This window comes from Phalacrocorax carbo, chromosome 8, assembly GCF_963921805.1.
Source record: "Phalacrocorax carbo chromosome 8, bPhaCar2.1, whole genome shotgun sequence".
Lineage (NCBI taxonomy): Eukaryota > Metazoa > Chordata > Aves > Suliformes > Phalacrocoracidae > Phalacrocorax > Phalacrocorax carbo.
The window spans coordinates 13,471,033-13,490,930 of NC_087520.1; the positions used below are offsets into that span (position 1 = coordinate 13,471,033).

The 19,898-nt window shown below is 56.1% G+C and overlaps 2 protein-coding genes across 2 annotated transcripts; both read left to right on the top strand.

Moving 5' to 3' along the window:
* The first annotated feature begins 1,505 nt into the window (after window positions 1-1,505).
* Window positions 1,506-5,179, top strand: LOC135314705 (protocadherin alpha-2-like). Its single transcript, XM_064458804.1, has one exon. The coding sequence runs from the start codon at window positions 1,870-1,872 to the stop codon at window positions 5,023-5,025; it is 3,156 nt and encodes a 1,051-aa protein (XP_064314874.1). The 5' UTR covers window positions 1,506-1,869; the 3' UTR covers window positions 5,026-5,179.
* Window positions 5,180-16,067: 10,888 nt separating this feature from the next.
* On the top strand, window positions 16,068-19,639 carry LOC135314604 (protocadherin alpha-2-like). The gene has a single exon (XM_064458159.1). The coding sequence runs from the start codon at window positions 16,068-16,070 to the stop codon at window positions 18,879-18,881; it is 2,814 nt and encodes a 937-aa protein (XP_064314229.1). The 3' UTR covers window positions 18,882-19,639.
* The last annotated feature ends 259 nt before the right edge of the window (window positions 19,640-19,898 follow it).

A 19,898-nucleotide genomic window follows, 5' to 3' on the forward strand; every position in this document is an offset into this window, starting at 1 on the left:
GCTCTAATTGCAGAATCCTTAAGAAGTCTAACATTCAGCTCTGTGGTGTTTCCATCTGAGATTGCTGAAAAGGCCCAAAACATTCCGGGTGAAGGTCAGGCATCTGGGAAGAGCCTGCCAGAGAGTGAGCGGCTTTGCGTCCCTCCCTGTGTTCTTTGTGCCAATCATGAGGGAAGATGAGGACGTGCAAAGGCCTGTGTCATGCCCAGCGTGGGTTTTATTGCTGGGCCATGCTGTTGTGGTGGAGCAGTGTCTGGGAATGGTAGCAGCGATCTTCTGAGTGGCACGGAATAGGGCTTAGGTCATTCGTCATGGGGAGGGTGACGCTGAGCGGGGAAGAGCCTTGTGTGAGGAAATGGAGATGCTGTGTAGGACACAGAGTGTGTCATTGGTGAGGAACTGGAGAATGTCTGCTTAGCTGGAGACCTCATTTTGCAGGGCTTGGGATAGAGGATTCCAGTAGAAAACTGTCCTGAGCTGATGTTGATGTGGAGTGAACGTCCTTAGTTTTCAGGTCTCCCTCCTTGTTACCCTGCGATACAAGTGCATAAGGGAGCAATGCAGAGTGTCCGGTGATTTATAACCCAGTGATTTATAATGCAGTGATGCTACAGGTAAGTCACTCACACCTAAAGAGGATGTGTTTGAGAGAGAGATGCACTGTTGTTCCTGTTTAGTTGTGGTATCTTCATCTTGGGTTGAGTGAGCGTTGAGTGGACTGAAAGCCAGACTCGGTGATCCTTATGGGTCCCTTCCAACTTGAGGTATTCTATGAGTGGACCAGCAAAGCCCCACTCTCTGCTCTCATTCCTTTCATGCTGCTTCCAGGCACCGTGTGAGGAAGTGGCAGCAAGGACGGATGGAGGAGGGACCCTAATGCGTTTCTCAGAGTGGATGTGTTGGATATGGAGGGGATGTTCTGAGTGATAATGCCATGGTGTTACGTTGGTGTGTTTTGAGGTGTGTCTCATGCTAATGAATGAGAAGTGTTCTGTGGGGACTGATGCCCCATGGTATGGAGGTCGTTGCTGTGTAGTTCTGGCAGAGCATGCCTGCCTGAAAGGAGAAGCAAGAGCTTGACATTCATCATGCAGGTGAGCCTCTTGCATAGACTGGAGGAATGTGGGAAGGTTGTTCCTTATCTGGAGAGGTGGAAGGCGGCAGGGAAGGGGGATGAAAGCTCTTGCCAAAGGGCATGTCTGCGCTCCATGGCAGGAGTTATGTGATCGTTTAGAAAACATGATAGTTGAGAGGATAAATCAGAGGCAAAGAGACAAGAAGAAGCAGGGGCCGTTACAGGATAGGGAAGAGAAGACGAGGAGACAGAGGGGAAAGAAGAGAATGAAGGAAGGAACAATGCAGAGAATGAAAAGCAAACAAGAATAAAGCAAGCAATAGAGAGATAAAAGAGAGAAAGAAAGAATGGTAATGGAGTTTACGAGCATGCACCAACGCTACCAGTGTATACAGAAAGGGAGTAAGGAAAGGAAGGAGGAAACAGGAAGAGAAAGGAAAAGAGAAAGAAAGATGCTGGGAAGGTATGAAGCAGGGGAATAATTATGGAAGGAAGGAAGCTGACAAAGAGGAGAAAGAATGAAAGCAACTGAAAAGGAGATGGCCAGCACGCACCGACCTTATCTCTAGCCGCTGAACAGACCTGGTCCCGACAGCCGCCCCCTTGGTTAGAGTACGGCGCTCTGGAGGTGATGCCCCGTAATTATCGGTGATGGCTCTGTCTTTGCTGGCCTCCGCCGCGGCGCCGGAGGCGACTGGTGAGCTGCGAGCGGGTGTAAAGAAGAGAGAAGGATGGCAAGAGCGGGGAAAGGTGAGAAAAGATTGGGGCACGGCAGGGCATGATCGAAAAGGAGAATGAAGAGAGCAGAGAAGAAAGAAAAGGGGCAAAATGTTGGGAAAGAGAAGGAAGAGAGAAAACGAAGAACGAGAATTGAAGGAAAAAAGAAGGTGAAAAGAAGAACAGAAGAGAGAGAGGGGAAGAAGGAGAACGGAAAAAGGAATCCACACCAAAAAAACCAAGTCAGCATGGAAGAAGGAATAAAAGAAGAAAGAAGGAGAGAAAGAAAACAGCGAGAAGAAAAGTCAAGAGGAGGAAGGAAGACCAGCCGGCAGCGGAGGTGCCGAGCGCGGGTGCGGAGGCGCGGGCGAGCGTGGGGAGCGTGTGAGGCGGCGGAGCAGCACACGGTGTCGCTGCAGGCTCAGAAACGGCGGCGGAGCGGCGAGGCGGCTCCGCCCCGGTGCGGCGGAGAGCCCGGCTGTGAGCGCGGGGGGGCGGCGCGGGGCGGGCAGGAGAGCCGGCGCGTCCGTGCGGCGGCGGGGAGCCGTGCGGGGCCCGGGCGGGTGGAGGCGGCGGCGGCGGCGGCGATGGGCGTGTGGTGGGGGCCCGCGGTGCGTGTGCTGGTGCTGCAGGCGGCCTGGGCGCTGGTCGGCGGGCAGGTGCGCTACTCGGTGCCGGAGGAAGCCAAGGCCGGGACGGTGGTGGGGCGCCTGGCGCAGGACCTGGGCCTGGAGGCGGTGGATCCGGAGGCGCGGCGGCTGCGGCTGGTGGCGCAGGGCCGGCGGGCGAGCGTGGAGGTGAGCGGGGCGAGCGGGGCGCTGGTGGTGAGCTCGCGGCTGGACCGGGAGGAGCTGTGCGGGAAGAGCGCGCCGTGCGCCCTGCGCCTGGAGGTGCTGGTGGAGCGGCCGCTGCGCGTCTTCCACGTGGAGCTGGAGGTGACCGACATCAACGACAACGCCCCGCTCTTCCCCGCCGCCCGGAAAAATCTGAATTTATCAGAGAACTCCCCTCCCGGGTCTCGGTTCCCGCTGGAGGGCGCGTCGGATGCAGATATCGGAGCCAACGCGCAGCTCTCCTACACACTCAGCCCCAGCGAACACTTCAGAGTAGAGGAAGAAAACGTTAACTCGCGTAGTAAATCGCTGTTTCTGGTGCTCGCGAAAGCGCTGGACCGGGAGACGGTGGCTGTGCACCGACTGGTGGTGACGGCGAGTGACGGGGGCCGGCCGCCGCTGACGGGCACGATGGAGGTGGTGATCTCTGTGCTGGACGCGAACGACAACGCGCCCCAGTTCAACCAGTCGGTGTACAACATGCTTTTGCCCGAAGACGCCTTACGAGGGACACTGGTGGCTCGGGTGAACGCCACGGATCCGGACGAGGGAATAAATGGAGAAATGATTTATGAAATTGATACATTAAATCCTCCCTCATCCTCAGATATATTCAGCATCGATGCGAAGAGCGGGGAGATCCGACTCACTGGCGTCCTGGACTTTGAGACAGTCACTTTGTACGACCTACACATTAAAGCGACAGATAAGGGTTGGTCGCCGCTGTCGGGTCACTGCAGGGTGGTGTTGGAGGTGGTGGACGTGAACGACAACGCGCCGGAGGTGTGGGTGACGTCGCTGTCGGTGCCGGTGCCGGAGGACGCGGCGGTGGGGACGGTGGTGGCGCTGCTGAGCGTGTCGGACCGGGACTCGGGGGCGAACGGTCGGGTGCGCTGCGCGGCGTGGCCGCCGTCGCCGTTCGGGCTGGTGTCGACGTTCGCGGGCTCGTACTCGCTGGTGCTGCGGGAGTCGCTGGACCGGGAGCGGGTGGCGGAGTACGAGGTGGAGGTGCGGGCGGAGGACGGCGGGGCGCCGCCGCTGCGCGCCAGCCGCGCGGTGCGGGTGCCGGTGTCGGACGTGAACGACAACGCGCCGGCGTTCGCGCAGGCCGTGTACACGGTGCTGGCGCGGGAGAACAACGCGGCGGGCGCGGAGCTGGCGCGGCTGTGGGCGCGGGACCCGGACGAGGCGGGCAACGGGCGCGTGAGCTACTCGGTGGCGGAGGGCGGCGGCGGGGGCGCGGCGGCGGTGGTCGGGGGGTGGCGCCCGGCGTCGAGCTACGTGTCGGTGGACGCGGAGAGCGGGCGGCTGTGGGCGCTGCAGCCGTTGGACTACGAGGAGGTGCAGGTGCTGCAGTTCGAGGTGCGGGCGGTGGACGCGGGGGAGCCGCCGCTGTGCGGCAACGCCACGGTGCAGGTCTTCGTGGTGGACGAGAACGACAACGCGCCGGCGCTGCTGCCGGCGGCGGGCGGCGGGCCGTGGGCCGGTGCGTCGGGCGAGGCGGCGGCGTCGGGGCCGGGCTCGGGGGCGTTGTGGGCGTGGGCGGCGTGGGGGGCGCCGGCGGGGCAGGTGGTGGCGAAGATCCGCGCGGTGGACGCGGACTCGGGCTACAACGCGTGGCTGCGCTACGAGCTGTGGGAGCCGCGGGAGAAGGGCCCGTTCCGCGTGGGGCTGTACAGCGGCGAGGTGAGCACGGCGCGGGCGCTGGAGGAGGCGGACGGCCCGCGGCAGAGGCTGGTGATCGTGGTGCGGGACCACGGGGAGCCGGCGCGCTCGGCCACGGCCACGCTGAGCGTGTCGCTGGTGGAGGGCGCCGAGGCGGCGCTGGCGGCCGCGGGCTCGTCCTCGTCCTCCTCGTCGTCCCCGTCCTCGTCGGGGGCGGGGCTGCGGCCGGCGGCGGGCGCGGAGGGCGGCGCGGCGGCGGCGGCGGCGGCGGCGGCGACGACGAACGTGTGGCTGGTGGTGGCCATCTGCGCGGTGTCGAGCCTGTTCCTGCTGGCGGTGGTGCTGTACGGGGCGTCGCGGTGGGCGCCGCGGGCGGCCGTGCTGTCGGGGCCCGGGCCGGCGACGCTGGTGTGCGCCAGCGAAGTGGGGAGCTGGTCGTACTCGCAGCGCCAGAGCCGGAGCCTGTGCGTGGCGGACGGCGCGGGCAAGAGCGACCTGATGGTTTTCAGCCCCAACTTCCCGCCGCCGCCCGGTCCCGCGGCGAAGGAGACGCAGCCGGAGCCGCCCGCTCTCCTGGACACGGTCAGTGGCCCTCCCTTTCTCGCCTCTCGCCCCTTCCCCCTTTTTGCTAGTCTCGCCCGAGTCGCCCTTCTCGCCCGCCGCCTGGGCAGGCGGTGGTGGGAGCCGGGCTCAGCCCCGGGGCCTGCGGGCGGTGGGTGCTGGTCGGGTGCTTAGGGCTGTTAACGGGACCTTTGCACCTGCCTTCACGTCCTTGGCGGGGCCCCTCTGCTATTGCTTTGCGGGGAAAAGGAAAGGCATTTCCCCGCCCAGCAGCAGTTACCTGTTTACTGTTCTGGGTGGGAGTTGTTCTCCCGTGGAATGCAGTCACTGCCGAAGTGATGAGAGGGGCTGGGACATGGGCTTTGCAGATGCTCTTGCTTGCTGCTGTGTAGCATTTCCACCCGAGCTTGCTGAAGGGGTGCAAAACAGGCAGGCTGTGGTGGTGACAGTCCCCCAGGCACTATTTGCTGCTTCAACACCGTTGCTGACTGCAGATCACGCTGGTATCAGTATTTTCAAAAACAAACAAAAAATCAGCTCCAAATTTTCCTACAGATTAGTTACCATCCATAACAGTGCTGTGCTCGTCAGCATTTGGGTTGTTCTCTCACAGAAGGAAATCAATGCCCATTGCCACTAGAGCTATCCTGCCACCACCTCTACCAATAGCTGTGTAATGTTTCAGAGGAGGAGCAGAGCTCACCAGTGTATAACATTTCCATCTCAGGTAACGGAAGCATTTCAAAACATGAAGGGTCAACTACAGGGTGTCTGCTGAACACAGTGTGCTTGATACCACCTGTATGTTCTTTATGGTGCCGTTACTGATGGGAGTGGTCGTGGACTTGTGTTCCTGGGCAGAGCAGCAGTGTGACGTATGCTGGCTTGTTCTGATGTTCTATCAATGAGTGCATGAGCAGCCATACCTTTACAGAAGTCCCATAAAGCTTCTGACCAACAAAACAAAAACAAAATCTGTAAAGACCCGCCGTACCCAAGCCCCAATAACAAACCGCCAAAGCCGAATTCTTCCACTGAATCAATACCATCCATTATGCTGGGGTGCTTGTCAACGTTTGGGTTGTTCTCTCTCAGCACGACATCAATGCCATTGCCATTTTGAGCTCTTCCAACATCCCCTTTGGAAAGAGCAGGGATTCTGCCTGACTCAGTGTGTGTGATACGATCTGTATGTATATTTTTATGGGGCTGTCATTGCTGGGAAGGGTCTCTGAAAGTCCAGTTGAGCCCCGAGGTGGGAAAGGAGGCTGTGGCTTTTCTGTTGCAGAGGTGAAGGTGGCAGTGGCACTGAATAGGTCCTGGCCATACCGTGATGTGAAAGGTGACCTTGAGCAGTGGGAAGACTTGTCTGAGGGAAGTGGAAGTCCTTGGGAAGACCGTGGGCCATGTGGTGATAAAACAAGAATGGGAGACATTTGCTTGCCTTGAGACTGCATGTCTCAGGGTGGGGAATGGAGGTCGGCTGGAGGAAAGGATGAGGCAGGATGGGCGCAGTGTGTGCTTTTGCAGGATCCTTTCCCAGGCTCCCAAGGGTGTGGAGTTGGAGGCCTTCCTGATCTTGAGATCATGTGTGGTATTGAAATGTCCACAATGTCTTTTGAGGTTAGGAGAATCAGGCACCAGAAAGAGTCCCTTGTGCTGCTGGCGGTCTGACGTAGGCAATGTGTTGATAAGCGGGGGTGAGCTGCAGGCTGCTGAATACTGTTTGATGAAGGTTTTCCCCTCTTCTTTTGAGAAAGGTGTTGTGGGTGTGTAGTGCTTCAATCTGCTGTCCTTGTATAGGTGTGGGCATCTATAGTAGCTTCCATCAACATTGGTTGATGTTGCCGTGATGGTTCCTTGATCCTCCTTCACGCAGGATTTGTAAGGGCACGTGGTGAAGTGGGTGTAATCTTTGTGCTCTTGATTTTGCCGACTAGTGCACTAGCAGAGTCGGTGTCAGTAGAGATGGCATGTCCCCTTGTCACGATTCTCTCATTTGGTTACATGCACGTACACAACAAACCGTCCGGAGTAGACCAACCCCTTTTTCTGTACTAGAAATTCTCCCACCCAGTTAATACGGTGAGTGTGCTTGTGCTTTGGTATTTGGTGTGTTTCCGTCCAAGGATGAAATCTACCACAGCTGTAATCACAGAGTCCTTAGGAACTGCCATATGCACCTCCATGTTGTTTCCATCTGAGAATGCTGAAAAGGCAAAATCATGCGGGGTGAAGTTTAGGCACCTGGGAAGAGGCTGCCAGATGCTGTGTGGCTTTGCAGCCTTCCATATGTTCTTTGTGCAAATTGTGAGGGAAGTAGAGGACGTGCAAATGTCTGGGTCATGCCCAGAGAGGGGTTTGGAGCTGGGCATGTTGTTGGGGTTGAGCAATGTCTGAGTGTTTTGGCAGTGATCCTGCGAGTGGTAGTGAGTAGGGCCTGGGCTTGTGTCACTGGGAGGATGACTTTGAGCAGAGAAGAGTCTTTCCTGGTGGAAATGGAGATGCTGGGTAGAACACGTTCTGTGTCATTGAGGAAAAACTGGAGAATGTGTGCTCAGGTGTGGGGATGCTGTTTCCTGTGGTGTGGGAAAGAGGATGGCAGCAGAAAACCTTGAGAACATCCCTGGCACACAACGGTGGTTCCCCGGGAAAATTCAAGACCTCCAGAATTTCTGCAAATCCTTGCACCATGTTCTTCTCTTACTGCTTGTGCAGATAACTGCCTTATGTGCCTTTAATCACTTGGTTTTGGTGTGGAATATTGTTGGTCAACGAGAAGCTTCTTCAAATCTGGATCATGCTGCCAGCCATCTCTGAACCTTGCTTCGTCTTGTCTCTGCTCTTAGTGTTAGTCTTGCTAGGGAGAGCAAGAAGTGGTCTCTGCATTCAGGATGTTGACAAACCTTGTGTTTCAATAGAGTGCAATGGGGTCCTTAGATGCTCTTCTCTCCTCTCCCCAAAACCGCCCACCCTTTTGCGTTTTTTTTTCTCTCACATTGGCAATGTGTTGATGGTAACAGTGGGTGAGATGCAGACTGCTGAACTTCGGCAGCTGTCAGGTGGCAGACGTTATGGGTGATTTCCCATCAGTGTGGAGGATGGCTTTTCTACTCTCCTCATCTAAGTTTCCCTTTGAGTGAATGTCCTTAGCTTTCAGATGTCCTTCCTGCTTCCCCTTTGACAGAAGTGCCTAAGGGGCTCTGTGCAGGTTTTGCAGAACATGAGTCATTTTTTTTCTGTCCAGCCTCGCCAGAAATCTGTGATAATAGTAAGGGAAATTGTCCTTTAAAACCAATTTTCCTGTGCTGAAAATATCTCCTTTCTGAAGAAGGAACCAGTGATGCTACAGGTAAGTCACGCACACCTGAGGTGGATATGTTTAGAGAGAAAAGTGTACTTCTGATCCTCTTCCTCTTCCTAACCAGTTGTGGCATCTTTATGTTGGATCGCCCGAACGTTGCCTGGATTGTAATGCCTGTAGGTTTGGACCAGAAACCACCACTGCCTGTTCTCGTTCCTTTCCTGCTGCTTGCAGGCACAACATGAGCGTGTGGCAACAAAGACTGAGGGAGGAGTGTCCCCAGTGTGTTTCTTTGGGTGGGTGTGCTGGGCACCAAGGAGATGTTCTCAGTGAAAATGTCATGCTGCTACATTAGTGGCATGTGTTTGGCTGTGTGATGGGTGGTTTGCGATCACAAAGGAGAGGTGTTCCCTGGGGGCTGAATGCGTTGTTTGAGCATTGCGTGTCTGCCTGAAAGGGAAGGGCAAATGAAGTTGCCATTCCACGTGCAGGTGAAAATGCACCAGGAAGAATGGCTCTTCCTCAAGGTGTATGACGAGTGCTGAGGAGCTGTGGTTGCCCTGTGATTTTTCAGCCTTTGTGGAGGATTGTGGTGCAGGGCTGGGAGGGGTGTGAGCTCCAGAATGAGAGACTCTCCGGTGTTGTTTGGACTCTCTGGAGTGTGTTTGCACAGATGTCAAGTACCTGGGGCTTGGGCTTGTGTTTCAGTTCAAGCTGGCCAGCACTGTGAAGGACAACAAAAAGGGCTTTTTAAAATATGTTAACAGCAAAAGGAGGATCAGAGACGACAACAGTCTGTGAGTTGATGAGGTTGGCCGCCTCGCAGAGAGGGATGTAGGCAAAGCAAAGATGTTTAATGTTTTGTTTGCCTGCGTCTTTAACACCGATGATGGGGCCTGGGACCCCCAGAGGCCTGTGTTGGAAGAGCATGTCTAGGGGATTGCAACGAGGAAGGCCAAGGCCCACTTGGAGCTCAATCTGGCAAGGGATGTCAAGGATAACAAGAAGGGCTTCTTCAAATACATCGGTAGTAAAAGAAAGACCGGGGAAACTGTGGGTCCGCTGCTGAAAGAGGTGGGTGCCCTGGTGATGCAGGATGCATCATGCCAAAGGCAGAGTTACTGAATGCCTTCTTTGCTTCAGCCTTTACTGCTAAGGCTGCCCCTCAGGCATCCCAGCCCCAGAGGTGAGTGAGAAAATCTGGAGAAAGGAAGGCTTCCCCTTGGTTGAGGAGGGTTGGGTTACAGATCGTTTAGGCACTGGATCCGCACAAATGATAGAATCATAGGATGGTTTAGGTTGGAAGGGACGTTTAGAGGTCATCTAGTCCAACTCCGCCTGCAGTGAGCAGGGATATCTTCAGCTAGATCAGGGTGCTGAGAGCCCTGTCCAACCTGACCGTGAGTGTTTCTAGGGATGGGGCCTTCACAGCCTCTCTGGGCAATCCATTCCAGTGTTTCACCAGCCTCAATGTAAAAAATTTTTTCCTAATATCCAGTCTAAATCTACCTTCCTTTGGTTTAAAGCCATTACCCCTTGTCCTGTCACAATAGGCCTTGCTAAAGAGATTGCCCCCATCTTTCCTGTAGCCCCCCTCTAAGTACTGAAAGGCCAGTATAACAGCTCCCTGCAGCCTTCTCTTCTCCAGGCTGAACAACCCCAACTCTCTGAGCCTGTCCACACAGGAGAGGTGCTCCAGCCCTCGGATCAGTTTTGTGTCCCTCCTCTGCACCCGCTCCAACAGTTCCATGTCCTTCTTGTGCTGAGGGCGCTTGACCTGGACACAGTACTCCAGGCGTGGTCTCATCGGAGTGGAGTAGAGGGGCAGAATCACCTCCCTCGACCTGCTGGCCATGCTTCTTTTGATGCAGCCCAGGGTACGGTTGGCTTTCTGGGCTGCAAGTGCACATTGTTGGCTCATTGTCCAGCTTTTTGTTTACCAGTACCCCCAAGTCCTTCTCCTCAGGGCTGCTCTCAGTCCCTTCGTCCCCCAGCCTGTATTGCTCTCAGGGGTCGCCCTGACCCAGGTGCAGGCCTTGCACTTGGCCTTGTTGAACCACATGAGTTTCTCACAGGCCCACCTCTCCAGCTTGTCTAGGTCTCTTTGGAGAGAAATCCATGGGCCCCGATGGGATGCACAGATGAGTGCAGGGGGAGCTGGCAGCTGCTGTTGCTAAGCCACTCTCCATCACCTGTGAAAGGTCATGGAGAACAGGAGAGGTTCCTGAGGACTGGAGGGTAGCCCATGTCACTGGAGTCTTCAAAAAGGGCAGGAAGGAGGACCCAGGAACCTATAGGCCAGTCAGCCTCCCCTCCATCATGGAGAGGAAAAGAAGGTTATCAGGAGTTGTCAACATGGATTCACCAAGGGGAGATCATGCTTGATGAGCCTGAGAGCCTTCTATGATGGCATGACTGGCCAGGTCGATGAAGGGAGACCAATGGCTGTTGTTTACCTCGACTTCAGCAAGGCTTTTGGCACTGTCTCCCATAACATCCTCATAGGTAAGCTTAGGAAGTGTGGGTTAGGTGAGTGCACAGTGAGGTGGATTGAGAACTGTCTGAATGGCAGAACTCAGAGGGTTGTGATCAACAGCGCAGTCTGGTTGGAGCCCTGTAACTAGCGGTGTTCCCCAGGCACCTGTACCACGTCCTGTCCTGTTCAACATATTCATCAGCGACCTAGATGAAGGGACAGAGTGTACCCTCGGCAAGTTTGCTGCTGATAAAAAAATGGGGAGGAGTGGCTGATACACCAGAAAGCTGTGCAGCCGTTCAGTGAGATGTGAACAGGCTGGAGAGCTGGGCCAAGGGGAACCTCATGAAATTCAACACGAGCAAGTGTAAGGTCCTGCACCTGGGGAGGAACAATGACACGCACCAGCACCAGTTTGGTGTTGACCTCCTGGAAATCAGCTCTGCTGAGAAGAACCTGGGAGTGTTGATGGACAGCAAGTTGACCATGAGCCAGCTCTGTGCCCTTGTGGCCAAGAAGGCCAACAGTATGCTGGGGTGCATTAAAAGGAGTGTGGCCAGCAGGTCGAGGAAGGTTTTCCTCCCCTTCTACTCCACCCTAGTGAGGCCACATCTGGATTATTGCATCCATTTCTGGGCTCCCCAGATCAAGAAGGACAGGGAACTACTGGAGAGAGTCCAGCAGAGAGCTAGAAAGATGATCAGGGGACCAGAACACCTCTCTTGTGAGGAAAGGCTGAGAGACCTGGGTTTGTTCAGCCTGGAGAAGAGGAGACTGAGGGGGGATCTTATACTGCTTAAAGAGTGAATGTCAAGAGGATGGGGCCAGAGTTTTTTAAGTGGAGCCCAACGACAGGACAAGGAGCAATGGGCACAAATTGGAACACAGGAAGTTTCACTTGCATATGAAGAAAAACTTCTTTACTTTGAGGGTGACAGAGCAGTGGCACGGGCTGCCCAGAGAGGTTGTGGAGTCTCCTTCTCTGGCAATATTCCTAACCTGCCTGGACGCAATCTGTGCACCCTGCTCTAGGTATACCTGCTCAAGAGCGGGGTTGGATGAGATGATCTCCAGAGGTCCCTTCCAACTTCTACCATTCTGTCATTCTGTGTGATACCATGATTATCAGGGTACACCAACACTATCTTGCAGAAGGAAGAATCAGAGAAGGGAAAGGAAAAGACAAAGAAGGAATCTGTGCCAGTAAAAAGGAAGGAGGGTGGGAGGGAGGGAGGGAGGGAGAATAGAAGGGAAAGAAGGATGGATGGAGGGAAGGAATAGTTTATAGATGGCATTATCAGAAACGGTAGTGGCCTCAGTAGAGGTCGCTTGTCCCCTTTTGGTGCTTAACTCAGAGATGTGCATTTAGAGCCACATCCTTCAGCGCAGAGCAGAGCTGGTTTTCTATGGTACAAATTCTCCCTCGCACTTGGTATCAAGAGTGTTGTTGCATTTCTGCATTTGGTGTGGTTTATTCAAAGCATAAAATCCACGTGACTTGTATTCCAAGCTGTCACAGCTCTAATCACAGAATCCTTAAGAACTCTAATGTTCGGCTCTGAGGTGTTTCCATCTGAGATTGCTGAAAAGGCACAAAACATTCAGGGTGAAGGTCAGGCATCTGGGAAGAGCCTGCCAGAGAGTGAGCGGCTTTGCATCCCTCCCTGTGTTCTTTGTGCCAATCATGAGGGAAGGTGAGGACGTGCAAAGGCCTGTGTCATGCCCAGTGTGGGTTTTATTGCTGGGCCATGCTGTTGTGGTGGAGCAGTGTCTGGGTATGGTAGCAGCGATCATCTGAGTGGCACGGAATAGGGCTTAGGGCATTTGTCACGGGGAGGGTGACGCTGAGCGGGGAAGAGCCTTGCGTGAGGAAATGGAGATGCTGTGTAGAACACAGAATGTGTCATTGATGAGGAACTGGAGAATGTCCGCTTAGCTGGAGACCTCATTTTGCAGGGCTTGGGATAGAGGATTCCAGTAAAAAACCTTGGGCAGATGCACAGTGGTTGTTTCCTGGGGTCCTCTCAGGACCTCCAGAAGTACTGCATATCCTCACGCCTTGGTGTTCTCCATGCAATTCCTGCCAGATGTGAAGACATGCGTTGTAGGCACCTTTGATCATTTGTTTTTCACATGGAATGGTGTTGATCAAGCAGAAGGTTTTCCAAATTTTGATCACATTTGGCCACCCTTCTCTGAAAATCTGTGGTTACTTCTCTGCTCTCAGTCTTTGTAGGGAGTAGAAAAGTGCTCTCCATATACAGCGGTTGGCAGACCCCATGTTTCAGTGAATGGAATGGGATGTTTTGGTTTTCTTCTCTCCTCTTACCAAACACTTCCTTTTGTTTTTTTTTTTTTGTCCTTCTCTCACGTTGGCAATGTGTTGGTAACAGTGGTTGAGGTGCAGACTGCTGAATTTTGGCAGCTGTCGGGAGGTAGCAGAGCTTCAGTCAGTTGGTGATCGGTGTGGGGGATGGCTTTTCCACTGTTCTGAGCTGATGTTGATGTTGAGAGAATGTTGTTAGGTTTCAGGTCTCCCTCCTGGTTGCCCTGCGATACAAGCGCGTAAGGGAGCAATGCAGAGTGTCCAGTGATTTATAACCCAGTGATTTATAATGCAGTGATGCTACAGGTAAGTCACTCACACCTAAAGAGGATGTGTTTGAGAGAGAGATGCACTGTTGTTCCTGTTTAGTTGTGGTATCTTCATCTTGGGTTGACTGAGCGTTGAGTGGACTGAAAGCCAGACTCGGTGATCCTTATGGGTCCCTTCCAACTTGAGGTATCCTATGAGTGGACCAGCAAAGCCCCACTCTCTGCTCTCATTCCTTTTGTGCTGCTTCCAGGCACCGTGTGAGGAAGTGGCAGCAAGGACGGATGGAGGAGGGACCCTAATGCGTTTCTCAGAGTGGATGTGTTGGGTACGGAGGGGATGTTCTGAGTGATAATGCCACGGTGTTACGTTGGTGTGTTTTGAGGTGTGGCTCATGCTAATGAATGAGAAGTGTTCTGTGGGGACTGATGCCCCATGGTATGGAGGTCGTTGCTGTGTAGTTCTGGCAGAGCATGCCTGCCTGAAAGGAGAAGCAAGAGCTTGACATTCATCATGCAGGTGAAAAAGGAAGCCGGAAGAACAGCTCTTCATCGACGTAGATGAAGAGTGCGTGGGAGGTGTGGTTGCCCTGTGTTTTTTTGAGCCTTCTTGGAGGACTGGTGTGCTGGATTGTGATGGGTTGGAGTTCCAGAGTGAAAGACTCCCCTGGGTTGCTCGGACTCATTGGAACATTTTTTGCGCAGATGTCCAAGTACCTGGAGCTTGGGCTTGTGCTTCAGAGCGAGGTGGATTCTGCTCTTGAGAGGACAGAGGCTGAAGAGTGTGGTCTTCCTTCGACAAGTGGAGGTGAAGGTGCACTCTGTCTGTCTTGCGTAGATGGGAGGAAAGCAGGAAGGTTGTTCCCCGTCTGGATGGTTGGAGGGCAACAGGAAAGATGAACGAGAGGTCTTGCCAAAGGGCACGTTTGTGCTTCATGTTGAGCATGGTGTAGACATGTAGAAAATGTTTTGTTAAAAGGGAAAAGGAAGAGATAAGGATGGAATTAGGAGACAAGGGGAGGCAAGGATAGGGCAGGGTGAGGCAAGAAAGAAGGGAGAGAAGGAAAAGAAGGAGGAAAGAGGAAGAAGTTGAAAGGAAGAGAAAGGAAGAGAGGAAGAATTAAGAAGGAGGAGAAAAAGAAGGAGCCAGGAAGAAAGAAGGAAAGAAGGAAATAGAAACAGGACTGTATGTAAAGAAAAAGGAAGAAAGGAAGGAAGAATAAAGAAATGAAGAAATGAAAGAGAAACGAACATGTGGAAAAGGACTCTATGCAACGAAAAAGCAAAGAAGGAAGAATGAAAGAATGAAGAAATGAAAGAGAAGGGAAGACGGGGAAAAGGACTGTATGCAAATGAAAAAGCAAGGAAGGAGGAAAGACGGACAGAAGGAAGGAAGGAAGTGGCAAAAAAGGAAGGAAGAGCTGACAGAGGAGATTACCAGGATGCACTGATGTTATGTCTATGTACTGAATGGAGCTGAGAATCTCGACTTCCTTGTTACTCAGGGACGCTGTGCCGGGCTTGATGTAAAGTGGTGAGGAAGGGGAAAGAGCTGTTGCCAGAGAGCATATTCTTACCACGTGGCGAACGTGGTGTAGTCGTGTACAAACCACGTTGGTATGAGTAGAAAGAAGAGGCAAAAAGGGAGGAAGGGAAGAGGAGGAAAGGGCTGGGAAGAGAGCAGAAGTACAAGAAAGAGAAAGGAGAGAAGGCAGAAAGAACAGAGAAGGAAAAGCAAAGCAGAACAAAGCAAGCAATAGAGAGAACTAAGATAAAATAATAAATTAAAATTGCACGATAAATGCACGATAAACTAACATGCACATCTGCTATCACTGTACACGGAAAGATGGTGAGAGGAGGAAAGGCAGAAAGGAAGGAAGGAATGATGGAAGGAGGGAAGGAAGGAAGATGACAAAGAGAGGAAAAAAAAGGAAGAGACCATAGAGGAGAGTACCAGGGTGCACCAACTCTGTCTTGCAGAAGGAAGACTCAGAGAATGAAAGCAAAAAGGCAAGGAAGGAATCTGAAATTTGAAAGGAAGGAAAGCGGGAAGAATGAAAGGATAGAAGTGAAGAAGGAATAGGAAGGAAGGTAGGAAGGAAGCAATGATAGATTACCAGCACGCACGGACCTTAGCTCTAAGCCGCTGAACAGACCTGGTCCCGACAGCCGCCCCCTTGGTTAGAGTACGGCGCTCCGGCGGTGATACCGGGTAATTATCGGTGATGGCTCCGTCTTTGCCGGCCTCCGCCGCGGCGCCGGAGGCGACTGGTGAGCTGCGAGCAGGGATAAGAAGAGAGAAGGATGGCAAGAGAAGGGAAAGGTGAGTAAAGATTAGGGCACGGCAGGGGAATAAGGAATGGAGAAGAAAGAGAAGTGTTGTGAAAGGCAAAGAGAAAGAGCGAGAAAAACGATGAACGATAACTGGAGGGAAAAAAGGCGAGAAGAAGAACGAGAAAGGAAGCAGGGACAAAAATAATCCACACAACGAAGGAGAGTGGCATAATGGCAAAAGAAATAATGAGAGAAAGAAAGAGAGAAATAATAAAGAGAAGAAAAAGCAAGAGGAGGAAGGAAGACCAGCCGGCAGCGGAGGTGTGACGAGCGCGGGTGCGGAGGCGCGGGCGAGCGTGGGGAGCGTGTGAGGCGGCGGAGCAGCACACGGTGTCGCTGCAGGCTCAGAAACGGCGGCGGAGCGGCGAGGCGGCTCCGCCCCGGTGCGGCGGAGAGCCCGGCTGTGAGCGCGGGGGGGCGGCGCGGGGCGGGCAGGAGAGCCGGCGCGTCCGTGCGGCGGCGGGGAGCCGTGCGGGGCCCGGGCGGGTGGAGGCGGCGGCGGCGGCGATGGGCGTGTGGTGGGTGCCCGCGGTGCGTGTGCTGGTGCTGCAGGCGGCCTGGGCGCTGGTCGGCGGGCAGGTGCGCTACTCGGTGCCGGAGGAAGCCAAGGCCGGGACGGTGGTGGGGCGCCTGGCGCAGGACCTGGGCCTGGAGGCGGTGGATCCGGAGGCGCGGCGGCTGCGGCTGGTGGCGCAGGGCCGGCGGGCGAGCGTGGAGGTGAGCGGGGCGAGCGGGGCGCTGGTGGTGAGCTCGCGGCTGGACCGGGAGGAGCTGTGCGGGAAGAGCGCGCCGTGCGCCCTGCGCCTGGAGGTGCTGGTGGAGCGGCCGCTGCGCGTCTTCCACGTGGAGCTGGAGGTGACCGACATCAACGACAACGCCCCGCTCTTCCCCGCCGCCCGGAAAAATCTGAGTTTATCAGAGAACACCCCTCCCGGGTCTCGGTTCCCGCTGGAGGGCGCATCGGATGCAGATATCGGAGCCAACGCGCAGCTCTCCTACACACTCAGCCCAAGCGAGCACTTTAACGTGGCTTTGCAGCGCAGTGAAGAATACCGAGAATCCCTGTTTCTGGTGCTCGCGAAAGCGCTGGACCGGGAGACGGTGGCTGTGCACCGACTGGTGGTGACGGCGAGTGACGGGGGCCGGCCGCCGCTGACGGGCACGATGGAGGTGGTGATCTCTGTGCTGGACGCGAACGACAACGCGCCCCAGTTCAACCAGTCGTTGTATAAAATGCTTTTGCCCGAAGACGCCTTACGAGGGACACTGGTGGCTCGGGTGATTGCCACGGATCCGGACGAGGGAATAAATGGAGAAGTGATTTATGAAATTGATACGTTAAATCCTCCCTCATCCTCAGATATATTCAGCATCGATGCGAAGAGCGGGGAGATCCGACTCACTGGCGTCCTGGACTTTGAGACAGTCACTTTGTACGACCTACACATTAAAGCGACAGATAAGGGTTGGTCGCCGCTGTCGGGTCACTGCAGGGTGGTGTTGGAGGTGGTGGACGTGAACGACAACGCGCCGGAGGTGTGGGTGACGTCGCTGTCGGTGCCGGTGCCGGAGGACGCGGCGGTGGGGACGGTGGTGGCGCTGCTGAGCGTGTCGGACCGGGACTCGGGGGCGAACGGTCGGGTGCGCTGCGCGGCGTGGCCGCCGTCGCCGTTCGGGCTGGTGTCGACGTTCGCGGGCTCGTACTCGCTGGTGCTGCGGGAGTCGCTGGACCGGGAGCGGGTGGCGGAGTACGAGGTGGAGGTGCGGGCGGAGGACGGCGGGGCGCCGCCGCTGCGCGCCAGCCGCGCGGTGCGGGTGCCGGTGTCGGACGTGAACGACAACGCGCCGGCGTTCGCGCAGGCCGTGTACACGGTGCTGGCGCGGGAGAACAACGCGGCGGGCGCGGAGCTGGCGCGGCTGTGGGCGCGGGACCCGGACGAGGCGGGCAACGGGCGCGTGAGCTACTCGGTGGCGGAGGGCGGCGGCGGGGGCGCGGCGGCGGTGGTCGGGGGGTGGCGCCCGGCGTCGAGCTACGTGTCGGTGGACGCGGAGAGCGGGCGGCTGTGGGCGCTGCAGCCGTTGGACTACGAGGAGGTGCAGGTGCTGCAGTTCGAGGTGCGGGCGGTGGACGCGGGGGAGCCGCCGCTGTGCGGCAACGCCACGGTGCAGGTCTTCGTGGTGGACGAGAACGACAACGCGCCGGCGCTGCTGCCGGCGGCGGGCGGCGGGCCGTGGGCCGGTGCGTCGGGCTCGGCGGCGGCGTCGGGGCCGGGCTCGGGGGCGTTGTGGGCGTGGGCGGCGTGGGGGGCGCCGGCGGGGCAGGTGGTGGCGAAGATCCGCGCGGTGGACGCGGACTCGGGCTACAACGCGTGGCTGCGCTACGAGCTGTGGGAGCCGCGGGAGAAGGGCCCGTTCCGCGTGGGGCTGTACAGCGGCGAGGTGAGCACGGCGCGGGCGCTGGAGGAGGCGGACGGCCCGCGGCAGAGGCTGGTGATCGTGGTGCGGGACCACGGGGAGCCGGCGCGCTCGGCCACGGCCACGCTGAGCGTGTCGCTGGTGGAGGGCGCCGAGGCGGCGCTGGCGGCCGCGGGCTCGTCCTCGTCCTCCTCGTCGTCCCCGTCCTCGTCGGGGGCGGGGCTGCGGCCGGCGGCGGGCGCGGAGGGCGGCGCGGCGGCGGCGGCGGCGGCGGCGGCGGCGACGACGAACGTGTGGCTGGTGGTGGCCATCTGCGCGGTGTCGAGCCTGTTCCTGCTGGCGGTGGTGCTGTACGGGGCGTCGCGGTGGGCGCCGCGGGCGGCCGTGCTGTCGGGGCCCGGGCCGGCGACGCTGGTGTGCGCCAGCGAAGTGGGGAGCTGGTCGTACTCGCAGCGCCAGAGCCGGAGCCTGTGCGTGGCGGACGGCGCGGGCAAGAGCGACCTGATGGTTTTCAGCCCCAACTTCCCGCCGCCGCCCGGTCCCGCGGCGAAGGAGACGCAGCCGGAGCCGCCCGCTCTCCTGGACACGGTCAGTGGCCCTCCCTTTCTCGCCTCTCGCCCCTTCCCCTTTTTGCTAGTCTCGCCCGATTCGCCCTTCTCGCCCGCCGCCTGGGCAGGCGGTGGTGGGAGCCGGGCTCAGCCCCGGGGCCTGCGGGCGGTGGGTGCTGGTCGGGTGCTTAGGGCTGTTAACGGGACCTTTGCACCTGCCTTCACGTCCTTGGCGGGGCCCCTCTGCTATTGCTTTGCGGGGAAAAGGAAAGGCATTTCCCCGCCCAGCAGCAGTTACCTGTTTACTGTTCTGGGTGGGAGTTGTTCTCCCGTGGAATGCAGTCACGGCCGACTGTGATGAGAGGGGCTAGGACATGGGCTTTGCAGATGCTCTTGCTTGCTGCTGTGTAGCATTTCCACCCGAGCTTGCTGAAGGGGTGCAAAACAGGCAGGCTGTGGTGGTGACAGTCCCCCAGGCACTATTTGCTGCTTCAACACCGTTGCTGACTGCAGATCACGCTGGTATCAGTATTTTCAAAAACAAACAAAAAATCAGCTCCAAATTTTCCTATAGATTAGTTACCATCCATAACAGTGCTGTGCTCGTCAGCATTTGGGTTGCTCTCTCACAGAAGGAAATCGATGCCCGTTGCCACTAGAGCTATCCTGCCACCACCTCTACCAATAGCTGTGTAATGTTTCAGAGGAGGAGCAGAGCTCACCAGTGTATAACATTTCCATCTCAGGTAACGGAAGCATTTCAAAACATGAAGGGTCAACTACAGGGTGTCTGCTGAACACAGTGTGCTTGATACCACCTGTATGTTCTGTATGGTGCCGTTACTGATGGGAGTGGTCGTGGACTTGTGTTCCTGGGCAGAGCAGCAGTGTGACGTATGCTGGCTTGTTCTGATGTTCTATCAATGAGTGCATGAGCAGCCACACCTTTACAGAAGTCCCATAAAGCTTCTGACCAACAAAACAAAAACAAAATCTGTAAAGACCCGCCGTACCCAAGCCCCAATAACAAACCGCCAAAGCCGAATTCTTCCACTGAATCAATACCATCCATTACGCTGGGGTGCTTGTCAACGTTTGGGTTGTTCTCTCTCAGCACGACATCAATGCCATTGCCATTTTGAGCTCTTCCAACATCCCCTTTGGAAAGAGCAGAGATTCTGCTGGACTCAGTGTGTGTGATACGATCTGTATGTATATTTGTATGGTGCTGTCATTGCTGGGAAGGGTCTCTGAAAGTCCAGTTGAGCCCCGAGGTGGGAAAGGAGGCTGTGGCTTTTCTGTTGCAGAGGTGAAGGTGGCAGTGGCACTGAATAGGTCCTGGCCATACCGTGATGTGAAAGGTGACCTTGAGCAG